Source organism: Salmo salar, chromosome ssa01 (genome assembly GCF_905237065.1).
Source record: "Salmo salar chromosome ssa01, Ssal_v3.1, whole genome shotgun sequence".
Taxonomy (NCBI): domain Eukaryota; kingdom Metazoa; phylum Chordata; class Actinopteri; order Salmoniformes; family Salmonidae; genus Salmo; species Salmo salar.
This window is the reverse complement of record NC_059442.1, coordinates 37,164,764-37,179,051: the sequence shown is the minus strand read 5'-3', so window position 1 is coordinate 37,179,051 and position 14,288 is coordinate 37,164,764. Positions and strand designations below refer to the sequence as shown.

Below are 14,288 nucleotides of genomic sequence, written 5' to 3'. Positions count from 1 at the left end.
AAAACATGACTTAGTACTTGGTGGCAAAACCCTTGTTGGCAATCAGAGGTCAGACGTTTCTTGTAGTTGGCCACCAGGTTTGCACACATCTCAGGAGGGATTTTGTCTCACTCCTCTTTGCAGATCTTCTCCAAGTCATTAAGGTTTCGAGGCTGACGTTTGGCAACTCGAACCTTCAGCTCCCTCCACAGATTTTCTATGGGATTAAGGTCTGGAGACTGGCTAGGCCACTCCAGGACCTTAATGTGCTTCTTCTTGAGCCACTCCTTTGTTGCCTTGGCCGTGTGTTTTGGGTCATTGTCATGCTGGAATACCCATCCATGACCCATTTTCATTGCCCTGGCTGAGGGAAGGAGGTTCTCACCCAAGATTTGACGGCACATGGCCCCGTCCATCGTCCCTTTGATGCGGTGAAGTTGTCCTGTTCCCTTAGCAGAAAAACACCCCCAAAGCATAATGTTTCTACCTCCAAGTTTGACGGTGGAGATGGTGTTCTTGGGGTCATAGGCAGCATTCCTCCTCCTCCAAACACGGCGAGTTGAGTTGATGCCAAAGAGCTCCATTTTGGTCTTATCTGACATTTTTACATTTTAGTCATTTTAGCAGACGCTCTTATCCAGAGCGACTTACAGTAGTGAATGCATACATTTCATAAACATTTTTTTCCCGTACTGGTCCCCCGTGGGAATCGAAGCCACAACCCTGGCGTTGCAAACACCACGCTCTACCAACTGAGCCACACGGGACCGTACAATACCAACTGACCACAACACTTTCACCAGTTGTCCTCTGAGTCATTCAGATGTTCATTGGCAAACTTCAGACTGGCATGTATATGTATTCTTGAGCAGGGGGACCTTGCGGGCGCTGCAGGATTTCAGTCCTTCACGGCGTAGTGTGTTACCAATTGTTTTCTTGGTGACTATGGTCCCAGCTGCCTTGAGATCATTGACAAGATCCTCCCGTATAGTTCTGGGCTGATTCCTCACCGTTCTCATGATCATTGCAACTCCACGAGGTGAGATCTTGCATGGAGCCCCAGGCCGAGGGATATTGACAGTTCTTTTGTGTTTCTTCCATTTGCGAATAATCGCACCAAATGTTGTCACCTTCTCACCAAGCTGCTTGGCGATGGTCTTGTAGCCCATTCCAGCCTTGTGTAGGTCTACAATCTTGTCCCTGACATCCTTGGAGAGCTCTTTGGTCTTGGCCATGGTGGAGAGTTTGGAATCTGATTGACTGATTGCTTCTGTGGACAGGTGTCTTTTATACAGGTAACAAGCTGAGATTAGGAGCACTCCCTTTAAGAGTGTGCTCCTAATCTCAGCTCGTTACCTGTATAAAAGACACCTGGGAGCCAGAAATCTTTCTGATTGAGAGGGGGTCAAATACTTATTTCCCTCATTAAAATGCAAATCAATTTACAACATTTTTGACATGCGTTTTTCAGGATATTCTTGTTGTTATTCTGTCTCTCACTGTTCAAATAAACCTACCATTAAAATTATACACGGATCCTTTCTTTGTCAGTGGGCAAACGTACAAAATCAGCAGGGGATCAAATACTTTTTTCCCCCACTGTAGATCCCCATGCAATGTCATGCATCAGTTGGAGTGGTGTAAAGCTCGCCGCCATTGGACTCTGGAGCAGTGGAAACACGTTCTCTGGAGTGATGAATCACGCTTCACCATCTGGCAGTCCGACGGATGAATCTGGGTTTGGCGGATGCCAGGAGAACGCTACCTGCACCAATGCATAGTGCCAACTGTAAAGTTTGGTGGAGGAATAATGGTCTGGGGCTGTTTTTCATGGTTTGGGCTAGGCCCCTTAGTTCCAGTGAAGGGAAATCTAAACGCTACAGCATACAATGACATTCTAGACAATTCTGTGCTTCCGACTTTGCAGCAACAGTTTGGGGAAGGCCCGTTGCTGTTTCAGCATGACAATGCCCCCATGCACAAAGCGAGGTTGAAACATAAATGGTTTGTCGAGATCGGTGTGGAAGAACTTGACTGGCCTGCACAGAGCCCTGACCTCAACTCCATGGAACACCTTTGGGATGAATTGGAACGCCGACTTCGAGCCAGGCCTAAATCGCCAAACATCAGTGCCCGACCTCACTAATGCTCGTGGCTGAATGGAAGCAAGTCCCTGCAGCAATGTTCCAACATCTAGCGGAAAGCCTTCCCAGAAGAGTAGAGTCGGTTATATCAGCAAAGGGGGGAACCAACTCCATATTAATGCCTATGATTTGGAATGAGATGTTCGACGAGCAGGTATCCACATACTTTCGGTCATCAAGTGTATTTTAGAATTATAACTATTCTGGCCTGAGGTTCCAAGCCTGTTCTACTCTTTAAAATGATATGGGAAATACCTCATCGAGATTGATGGCTCCGATCTGGAAGCGTAGGATTATGATCCACAGCAGGCCCAAGATCAGGGTCCGATCTCCATCCACAACGTTCTCAGGGCCAATCAGATCCACACGAATCTGAAAGGTCAGCAGGTACTGGTTGATAACTACTCAGGAGAAATCCAAAACGTACAATCGTAAAAGGGGTACAAGAGTACATCAAATAAATATGGCTAGCGACTAGTCTAGAAGAAATATTCCAATTTTAGTTTCTGATATTGCAAAACAAAAGTAAGCATACTTGTTCATGTGAACTACTGTCAGAGGCAAAACAATACCCCCAACAACTCAGAAACAACCCCAGAACTGTAAAACCAAAAAAAATCTTACCCCATGACACCTCACATGAAACGTAGGCCTGTTTCCCTAAAAATGAACCTCAAAGATCCTTGCAGAATTAGTTATCATGCGAAGTGTCCTGGTGTAAGATATTTTTGGGGATTTCTAAATCCTTCAGTTCACTAAACTCTGTATTGTGAATGTACCTTAGTCTTGAGGAAGTTGATAGCGATGCTGTTGTTCTCCAGGCAGTGGACCCGTAGGGTGCGTCGGCTGGGGTTGGGCAGCTTCTCCCTGGAGATTAACTCTAACAGACGGACAAGGGGGACCCCTGTCTTCAGCTCTGTGTACACATCACTAAGGGACAGCTTCTCCTGGAGAGGGACAGACAACATGTGTGTGTAAATGGGGGGGGGTTGTCAAACTGATGAAGGTCTATTAAAAAAAGGACATTGGTGTGAGGTCCATTAAGTTGTTGTATACTGTATGTACAGTACCAGTCAAAAGTTTGGACACAAATCAAATCTTATTTGTCACATGCGCCGAATACAACAGGTGTAGGTAGACCTTACAGTGAAATGTTTACTTACAAGCCCTTAACCAACAATGCAGTTAAGAAAAATACGTAAAAAAATTTATAATTAAAGAGCCGCAGTAAAATAACAATAGCAAGACTACTGTATATACAGGGGGTACCGGTACAGAGTCAATGTGCAGGGGCACCGGTTAGTCGAGGTAATTGAGGTAATATGTACATGTAGGTAGAGTTATTAGAGTGACTATGCATAGATAATAACAGAGGAGCAGCAGCGTAAAGCAGCAGCGTACATTTTTAGGGCCTTCCTCTGACACCTACTCATTCAAGGGCTTTTCTATTTTAACTTTTATTTTTACTATTTTCCACTTATTATTTTCTACATTGTAGAATAACAGTGACGACATCAACACTATGAAATAACACATATGGAATAATTTAACAACCAAAAAATATTGGTTGCTAAACCAACAAATATTCAGCATATGTGGGAACTCCTTCAAGGCTGTTGGAAAAGCATTCCAGGTGAAGCTGGTTGAGAGAATGCCAAGCGTGTGCAAAGCGCTCCTCAAGGTAAAGGGTGGCTATTTGAAGAATCTCAAATATAAATATATTTTGATTTGTTAACACATTTTGGTTACTACATGATTCCATATGTGTCATTTCATAGTTTTGATGTCTTCACTATTATTCTACAATGTAGAAAATAGTAAAAATAAAGAAAAACCCTTGAATGAGTAGGTGTGTTAAAACATTTGACTGGTACTGTATGTGGAGCATCCATGATCCCCAGAGTGCTGGAGGTTCTTCCTTTTTCGTTATTTGTTTTCTGCATGCACTTGGAAACATGATATGTGTGCATAGTTTCTCCAATTCAGTCACATGTTCCAGCCAAGCAATTCCATACTATTAGTTTTAGTTGACAGCACAGAATGGCTATACTGGACTGTTGAATATATGATTCATGCTTAGTCCTGCCAGCCAATTTCCTGCTATTGTAGTAGTAGTTTCAGTTGGAAGCATAGCACGATAGAAGATTTGTAACATGATTTGTAACATGATAGAAGATGTACTGACATAGGTGATGAACAATCACTTCCTGTTTATCAGAACACCTTTATGACCCGTGTTACGAAACTTGCCATGAGACTGCACCTCTGTGACGTCACCTGATCACCCAGCTCTAGTTAGAGTAAAGCTCTAAACCTGCTCATCTCTTTCTTAGAAATATGATTAGTGGATGTGATGAAACATTTTATTCACAGATTGTGCAAGTCAGGAAGGAAACTATGATCAAATCGTCATCACCTTCACTTCTGCAAAAATCCAATTCACTTTCTCATACATACTGGGGTGTCTATTTTCACTGACTTGTGTAAATTTAAGACATTGGGTTAGGAGGTGCAGGAAATGTTAGCTTGGCTCCAGCCCAGTCAGCCAGCTGCAGCCAGGGCTATGAGGCTCTGCTCTGACATTGGGGCCTGTTAGTTAGGCCTGCTGCCACTGTGCTCCATTAAAGTGTGACTCAGAGAAGCACCCTTCCCCTCCCTCCCCCCGACCTCTCGTCTCCTTCCCGCCCTTTCCTGCACCTATCCTCTTGGACCAGTGTGACAGCCACTCCCTAATCCAGACGCCAGGGAAATCATATGTCTCAGAACAGATTGCTTTACCTCCTGACAGCCACACCTGGGTTCAAATACTATTCTAATTCATTTCAAATACTTTCTGTGATTGATTGAGCTTGCCTGGCTTAATGGACCAATACATTAGTCCCAAAACCTCAAAACCCACCACTCCAGGCAGGCAAGAACAATTGCTCAAAGTATTTGAAAGATTTCAAATAGTATTTGAAAGATTTCAAATAGTATTTGAAAGATTTCAAATAGTATTTGAACTCAGGTCTGCTGACTGCCTCTCCTCGAGGGGTAATTATCGGAGCGCCTAAGTAGGCCTGGTCTGCCCTGGTCTTTCTGGATCCAAGGTGGTGAGAGGCTGTAATGATATAATGGATGAGCCCTGGCCTGGTACCCCTGTACCAGGCCAGGGCTCATCCATTATATCATTACACTGGTTATTATACATCACTGTTACAGTATGCACGCCTGCTGGCTCAGGTCTTTGTCGATTTTTACAGTACAGCATAGAGCACTTTAGCCTGTTCCCAGATCTGTTGGTGCTTTATAGCCAACTCCTCTTTTTTTTAATTTAAGAAACAATGTGTTGAAAATCCCAAATTGTTTGCATAGTTAACTTACACACAGCTCTGACACACACACTTATCCCACCACTACTGTACATGCCACCAGGAGTCTTTTCATTGTCCCCAAATCCAGAACAAATTCAAGAAAATGTACAGTATTATATAGAGCCCTTATTGCATGGAACTTCCTTCCATCTCATATTGCTCAAATAAACAGCAAACCTGGTTTCAAAAAACAGATAAAGCAACACCTCACGGCACAACGCCTCTCCCCTATTTGACCTATTAGATAGTTTGTTACTGCATTGATATGTCGCTCTTGCTGCTGGTGAGTCTCTGATCCACCTCTACGCAGACGACACCATTCTGTACACTTCCGGCCCTTCTTTGGACACTGTGTTAACTAACCTCCAGATGAGCTTCAATGCCATACAACTCTCCTTCCGTGGCCTCCAACTGCTCTTAAATACAAGTAAAACTAAATGCATGCTCTTCAACCGATCGCTGCCCGCACCTGCCCACCCGTCCAGCATCACTACTCTGGACGGTTCTGACTTAGAATATGTGGACTACTACAACTACAAATACCTAGGTGTCTGGTTAGACTGTAAACTCTCCTTCCAGACTCACAAAAAACATCTCCAATCCAAAGTTAAATCTAGAATTGGCTTCCTATTTCGCAACAAAGCATCTTTCACTCATGCTGCCAAACATGCCCTCATAAAACTGACCATCCTACCGATCCTCGACTTCGGCAATGTCATTTACAAAATAGCCTCCAATACCCTATTCAATAAATTGGATGCAGTCTATCACAGTGCCATCCGTTTTGTCACTAAAGCCCCATATACTACCCACCACTGCGACCTGTACGCTCTCGTTGGCTGGCCCTCGCGTCATACTCGTCACCAAACCCACTGGCTCCAGGTCATCTACAAGACCCTGCTAGGTAAAGTTCCCCCTTATCTCAGCTCACTGGTCACCATAGCAGCACCCACTCGTAGCACGCGCTCCAGCAGGTATATCTCTCTGGTCACCCCCAAAGCCAATTCCTCCTTCGGCCGCCTCTCCTTCCAGTTCTCTGCTGCCAATGACTGGAACGAACTACAAAAATCTCTAAAACTGGAAACACTTATCTCCCTCACTAGCTTTAAGCACCAGCTGTCAGAGCAGCTCACAGATTACTGCACCTGTACATAGCCCATCTATAATTTAGCCCAAACAACTACCTCTTCCCCTACTGTATTTATTTTGCTCCTTTGCACCCCATTATTTCTACTTTCTTCCACTGCAAATCTACCATTCCAGTGTTTTACTTGCAATATTGTATTTACCTCACCACCATGGCCTTTTTTTCCTTTACCTCCCTTATCTCACCTCATTTGCTCACTTTGTATATAGACTTACTTTTCTACTATATTATTGACTGTATGTTTGTTTTACTCCATGTGTAACTCTTTGTTGTTGAATGTGTCAAACTGCTTTGCTTTATCTTGGCCAGGTTGCAATTGTAAATGAGAACTTGTTCTCAACTTGCCTACCTGGTTAAATAAAGGTGAAATAAAATACAAATAAAATGTAGGCTACGTGTGCCTTTTAAAAAATGTATGTAGTTCTGTCCTTGTCTATTAATGTTCTGTATTATGATTAGTGTTTTGTGTGGACCCCAGGAAGAGTAGCTGCTGCTTTTGCAACAGCTAATGGGGATCCTAATGAAATACCAAAAATACCTATGGCCATGTCATGACAATGACCATAGTAGTTGGCAATGCATGATGCTGTAGTGTAAATACAGATTCAGGTTGACTTGGTGTGTTTGTGATCCGGTTCTCTTTGTAGTTACATGCTCCGAATACAACAGGTGTAGACCTTACAGTGAAATGCTTATGTATGGGTAATTCCAGAAAAGTGGTGTCCAGTCAAAGGCTTATCTATAGGCCTCTGCCTGCCATGCAACATTTCCACTACCGTGATATGCAAGGCAAATGTTGCTTATGGGTTGATTTCGACAGAACAACACTCAGGGGGAGAGAGAAAGAGAGAGGAGGAGGAAAGGGAAGAGGAAGCATTTCAAATACATGTGGTGAACCATGCATCTGTGTGAACCATGCATCTGTGTGGGTGTGAACAACCTTTATATGCCTTGTTCCCATGTAGGAAAAAGAGGGACATAAAAGAAAGAACAGTGCCCATATTCTGACCAATTATGTTACCTTCAGTTCCTCGAAGAGATCTGACTTGATGGGATCTGAATAACAATGTTATCTTACCCTAGAAATGGAACATTAAACAAAGCTAATGCTATAAAAAGAGTCTCTTTCCTTCCTGTGTGTCTGGCTGGTGCAATATTTATGCCAGATCTTGGATTCTCTCTGTCTCTCCCCATCCCTCCCTCCCTCCCCCCTCCCTGCCATAGATGATAAAGTGAGGTTACATATTAACCAAGCATCAGCACTGTTACCTTTCTGGAGTCCATAAAGCATGACGGTCCCCTCAGCTAGTTCAATCCTCAGTTTTGGCGATAAGAAGCCATAGCCCTACCCATCTAAATTGCCCCTGAGGGGATGAATAAAGGTGTATTGAATTGAATAACTTGAGTTTCTTGCCAATTACATTCAGTTTTGCACCATCAGGCTCACATTGAGTACATCTCAGAGGAATGGATAGAATGTAATGTAGCGAATTGGAACAAATTTCACAGTTAAATCTCAATCAAATTTTGGATTAATCAAATATTGCTGGCACTGATCTACCACAGATCTATTTCCTTATTACATTGCTATTAGTCAATATTACCTCTGAGCCAACAGCTGATTAGTGTCTGTGAGATAATTATGATTTTGTTAAGCTTCAACATGTTGTTACAGCTTTCACAGATAGTGGCTAATCAGACACTTTGAGGTCTCCTTTATGAAAGAAGATTGCAGACAGAGTGCAGAATACCTGCAGTATGCTGCAAATACTGCATCCAAAATGACACTTTTTTTACTGCAGTAATTTTGCAGTTTAACTGCAGTTACAGTGCAGTTCAACTTCACTACACTTAGGTTATTCTGCAATTACTGCCTTTAAAATACCAGAGTCGATTGCAGTTAGTGCACTTTTACTGCAGTTTAAAAACGAATATTTTTTTGTAAGGGCTGACTCGGAGGTCAGCCAGCTGCTAAGGAGAGGTTATCAGGCACACTTGTGAAGTGTGGTCTTTGGTAAGTTGAACCTTTTGACCAGCACCAAGAGTATGTGATTAGTGTACAACATTACTTTTAGACACTTGATAAGCACGGTACTTAAAAGGCATGACAGTTAAAAAGCTGATACGCATGAAGAACAATGACTGAGCAAAATATTTACCCCAAAACAATTACAAAAGGCGTTTTCCACAAAAGCAGCAGGACTAGGCAGTGAGCCAGGCCGTTGTTTAAACCCTAAACAGTTGAGGGAGAAGCAGTGGGTGTTGACACCCACTATAGTCTCAGAGGGCCATTTGCTTTCATCCATTCCTCTTACCCCGTTCTTGGTGAAGACACTGTTCATCCATTTGGTGTAGGTCTTCTTCTGGACAGCCATACGCTGCTCCTGAAGAACCTGAATACGGCCTGTCTCGAACTCCTCCCCGTCCATCCTGACGGTTATATATATCTATTCACACATATATATTCACCTGTAGGGAGAGAGCAATATCAACCTCACTACCATTCCTTGTCAAATCAGCCTACAGTACACTGCTCAATACAAAGTTTTGAGTATTCGTTTCAATCTCCATATTTTGTGTCACTTCAAAACAAACTATTTGTTGGTTGGAACACTAAACAGTACTCGCAATTGCTGTAAGGTAGTCCGTTTGTAAATCAGCCTGAATAGCAACGTCTATGTCCGGTGGCTGAACAAGATTTTCCCGATTCCCATGGTTTGAGTCCAGAGTGAAATAGTTCTGTCTTTGGACTGTGTCAATACGGTGAATCTGAAGAGATTATCACAGTTAGTCCAACCTAACCCTGCTGATCATATAGTTTTATACCGCCTCATTTCTTTTACTGGCCCATTCAACAGGACTGTAAAAATTCTTGGCTTTATAGATAATATCATCCGGATCATGGCATGCTCTTTGTATCCACAGGGCAATGCCAGCTCATATTCTGGACTGGGAACTGTGTTTGAAGTCTGCTATTGCCAACATATTTACAGTTGAAGTCGTACATTTACATACACTTAGGTTGGAGTCATAAAAACTTGTTTTTCAACCACTCCACAAATTTCTTGTTAACAAACTATAGTTTTGACAAGACGTTTAGGACATCAACTTTGTGCATGACAAGTAATTTTTCCAACAATTGATGACAGACAGATTATTTCACTTGGAGGTGTACCCGTGGATGTATTTCAAGGCCTACCTTCCAACTCAGTGCCTCTTTGCTTGACATCATGGGAAAATCAAAAGAAATCAGCCAAGACCTCAGAAAAAAATTGTCTGGTTCATCATTGGGAGCAATTTCCAAACGCCTGAAGGTACCACGTTCATCTGTACAAATCATAGTACGCAAGCATAAACACAATGGGACCACGCAGCCGTCATACCGCTCAGGAAGGAGACACGTTCTGTCTCCTAGAGATGAACGTACTATGGTGCAAAAAGTGAAAATCAATTGCAGAACAACAGCAAAGGATCCAAAAGTATCTATATCCACAGTGAAACGAGTCCTATATCGACATAACCTGAAAGGCCGCTAAGCAAGGAAGAAGCCACTGCTCCAAAACCGCCATAAAAAAGCCAGACTACGGTTTGCAACTGCACATGGGGACAAAGATCATACTTTTTGGAGAAATGTCCTCTGGTCTGATGAAACAAAAATAGAACTGCTTGGACATAATGACCATCGTTATGTTTGGAGGAAGGCTTGCAGGCCGAAGAACACCATCCCGGCCGTGAAGCACGGGGGTGGCAGCATCATGTTGTGGGGGTGCTTTACTGCAGGAGGGACTGGTGCACTTCACAAAATAGTTGGCATCATGAGGAAAGAAAATTATGTGGATATATTGAAGCAACATCTCAAGACATCAGTCAGGAAGTTAAAGCTTGGTTGCAAATGGGTCTTCCAAATGGACAATGACCCCAAGCATACTTCCAAAGTTGTGGCAAAATGGCTTAAGGACAACAAAGTCAAGGTATTGGAGTAGCCATCACAAAGCCCTGACCTCAATCCCATAGAAAATGTGTGGGCAGAACTGAAAAGCGTGTGCGAGCAAGGAGGCCTACAAACCTGACTCAGTTACACCAGCTCTGTCAGGAGGAATGGGCCAAAATTCACCTAACTTATTGTGGGAACGTTGTGGAAGGCTACCCAGAACATTTTACCCAAATTAAACAATTTATAGGCAATCCTACCAAATACTAATTGAGTGTATGTAAACTTCTGACCCCCTGGGAATGTGATGAAAGAAATAAATCACTATTATTATTCTGACATTTCACATTCTTAAAATAAAGTGGTGATCCTAACTGATCTAAGACAGGGAATTTTTACTAGGATTAAATGTCAGGAATTGTGAAAAATAGAGTTTAAATGTATTTGGCTAAGGTGTATGTAAACTTCCGACTTTAACTGTACTTTTTGGACTAAGATAAACTAAATCCATCATTTTATGTAGTAGGTTTTAGCTGGTGCTTACTTATACTTTACAGTAACAATACAGGCTTTTATTCCCACATACATTCAAACTGGACACTATACCGGACAAACCTTTCCTTCTCTCCGTCCGCTGAGAAGAATACATTTCAGTGTTAAAACTGTCTCAGCTCAACATTGGAATCCTTCATCTGAGCCAAGTCATGTGACAGCCGTTATAATGAAAAAAAGAAACCTTACTCAGTAACTAGCTAAGACACTGGTGTCTGGTCATACTAACTGACTATAGTTACAACAATGAGCAGTATCTCATAATATATATATATTGAACATGCAACAAAGTTAAAAACAATATACATACTGTGAAGTACACGGGACGTACTAAATACTGGCATGATAAGACTTTAGGTATCACACAGTATCAGTAATGTAGCAGTATTATGTGGCCTCGTTTTGGAAAAGAAAGCTTTTGTAAGGTAAACAACAGTGTTTATCATGAAGCTGTTGTCAACACATACAGTAGATTGAGTATAATAAGCATTATCTCTTGAATAATGTAAATAAATCACGGAAGACAAATCTGGAGTTATACAGTTAACATGAGAGAATCGTAAGCCCATAGGAAAAAAGATATGGTTTCTTGGCTTACCTTCCTTCTAAAGTATCCTTATCAATTGAGATTTTGATGCACAATGTGAATAAATCTCAGAGACTCTCCTCTACCCATCTCGCAGATTTTAGGGGGGGGGGATCCTTCTCCTGTCCAGTAATGCAGAAGTGAACTTTGAAACCATTGGAGTAAGGAATTTACAGCATGAACACTTGACTCACCTGACTGCATGGGAGGCAAAGGGCTAGCGTTATAGGGCAATTTGGCAGACAGAGTAATATGCTGAATAGGCAACTTACATTGCAGAAAGGGGGCGTGAGAAGGAAGTGGATTCTGATTTGATCTAAAGCACAGTCGGGGCAGGATTACCAACCGCGCTTTTGTAGGATTTTAGGATCGTGGCCCCCCCAGATAGCATATGAACATGTAATAATCCATGGCAAAATTTGGAGAATTGCAGGAAATTAGCTTTGAAACTGCAACCTTTTGTCTCAAACTCATGGCAAAATGTGTAGAATAACAGGAAGTTTAGCAGGTTTCCCAAAAATAATAATTCTGGGTGGGGGGCCCCTGGTAGTTGGGACCACATGTCCCGGATTGTGCGGGACAATCCCGCATTTTGACCCTTGTCCCAGAACCAAACAATCAGGTCCTGCATTGTAACAACAAATTCAAACGCCACTAATTTAGAAAAAAAGTAGATTTGTCTCGTATTTCAGTCAGACATTTGAACCAGTCTCTCCAATCGTTGTTGAGATCTTATATCTGCACAGTGGAAGACGAGACGTAGGCCAATGTCATAGGCCTATCGGTCAAACAATCATATTTCTCAAATCCTTTCTGGCTAAGTTCCAGCTAAACTTGGAGAGGACAGTTAGGCCAAACAACTTACAAAAACGTGCTTCTGATGAAGAGCTTCAAAAATAAATAGCTGTATTAGACTGAACGATAAGGTCATTTCAACAAATTTGTGAGGCTCTCCATGCTCATTCCACATATTTGCTCCAACTTCACCCAACCCCTGTTTTAGAAGTCTCCTTTCCTAATGGTTTCACATTCCCTGAGACCAACAAGAAATGTTTCCTTGGCCAAATATTCACAGATTCTCATAAAAACAGCCACACATGGGCTCTCTCGTTTCTGGATTATCAAATTTTACTGCTACACCAAAAACACCACCTCATTCCTTAAGATTTTTGGATTGGTTAACTGAAAATTCCCCCCCAAAAAATGAATGCAGCCAAAACTCAACACGTACCACTAGGCAGAATGTGCTTTGATTGAAACAAAATGCAGGAAGGCTGTATATACACTGTACACTGAATAAAAATATAAATGTAACATGCAAAAAATTTAATGATTTTACTGAGTTACAGTTCCTATAAGGAAATCAGTCAAATGAAATAAATTCATTAGGCCTTAATAATCTATGGATTTCACATGACTGGGATACCTTAAAAAAAAGTATGAGATGTGGATCAGAAAACCAGTCAGAATATTGTATGACCTCCATTTGCCTCATGCAGCGCGACATCTCCTTTGCATAGAGTTTCAGGCTGATGATTGTGGCCTGTGGAATGTGGTCCCAGTCCTTTTCAATGGCTGTGCGAAGTTAATGTATATTGGCGGAAAATGGAACACTGCAGTCGTACACGTTGATCCAGAGCATCCCTAACATGCTCAACGGGTGAAATGTCTGGTGAGAATGCAGGCCAGGGAAGAACTGGGATATGCTCAGCTTCCAGGAATTGTGTACAGATCCTTGCGACATGGGGCCGTGCATTATCATGCTGAAACATGAGGTGATGGCGGCGGATAAATGGCACGACAATGGGCCTCAGGATCTCATCACGGTATCGCTGTGCATAAAAATGTCCATCGATAAAAAAGCAAATGTGTTAGTTGTCCATAGCTTATGCCTGCCCATACCAGAACCCCACCGCCACCATGGGGCACTTTGTTCACAACGTTGACATCAGCAAACTGCTCGCCAACACAACGCCATACACGTGGTCTGCCGTTGTGAGGCTGGTTGGACGTACTGCCAAATTCTCAAAAACAACACTGGAGGTGGCTTATGGTAGAGAAATGAACATTCAATTCTCTGGTAACAGCTCTGGTGAACATTCCTGCAGTCAGCATGCCAATTGCACATGCTCTCAAAAACTTGGGACATCTGTGGCATAGTGTTGAGTGACAAAACTCCACATTTTAGAGTGGCCTTTTATTGTCCCCAGCACAAGGTGCACCTGTGTTATGATCATGCTGTTTAATCAGCTTCTTGATATGCCAAACTTTGTCAGGTGGTTGGATTATCTTGACAAAGGAGAACTCTAAATGTTTCAGATGGGTTTCAGTGCATCACATGTGGTTTGACAGAAAGCCATATGACAGAGTTTCCTGTATATTCATAACTGACCTCCCTTTCCAGCTAATTTGCAAATTTTTTTGTGAGCCAAAAACAAATCATTAGAATTAGTAAATCACTAGAATGCGCAACATATTTTTACAACAAATGCAAACAGAGCCTCCACCTCCCAAGAGAGGAAATTATACAATATCTCTGTCTACAGTTTTTTTCACTGTAGACTCAATGTTGACAGGCAGGAATTTACACTCAAGC

The 14,288-nt window shown here is 42.3% G+C and overlaps 1 protein-coding gene across 4 annotated transcripts in view; it reads right to left on the bottom strand.

Moving 5' to 3' along the window:
• Nucleotides 1-11,921, bottom strand: part of sptbn5 (spectrin, beta, non-erythrocytic 5) — a 63,125-nt gene extending 51,204 nt beyond the window's left edge. The window contains exons 1-4 of one of the 4 annotated variants that reach the window (XM_014192723.2): nucleotides 11,705-11,921; nucleotides 8,939-9,092; nucleotides 2,903-3,070; nucleotides 2,379-2,495 (exon numbers count right to left, since the gene is read on the bottom strand). In XM_014192723.2, the coding sequence (XP_014048198.2) occupies nucleotides 2,379-2,495; nucleotides 2,903-3,070; nucleotides 8,939-9,052 (399 nt within the window). In that variant the 5' untranslated portion in view covers nucleotides 9,053-9,092; nucleotides 11,705-11,921. Of the gene's footprint in view, nucleotides 1-2,378; nucleotides 2,496-2,902; nucleotides 3,071-8,938; nucleotides 9,388-11,704 lie in introns of those variants that run through there. The other 3 variants (XM_014192740.2, XM_014192732.2, XM_045717484.1) reach the window with 3 other exon arrangements.
• Nucleotides 11,922-14,288: the final 2,367 nt, after the last annotated feature.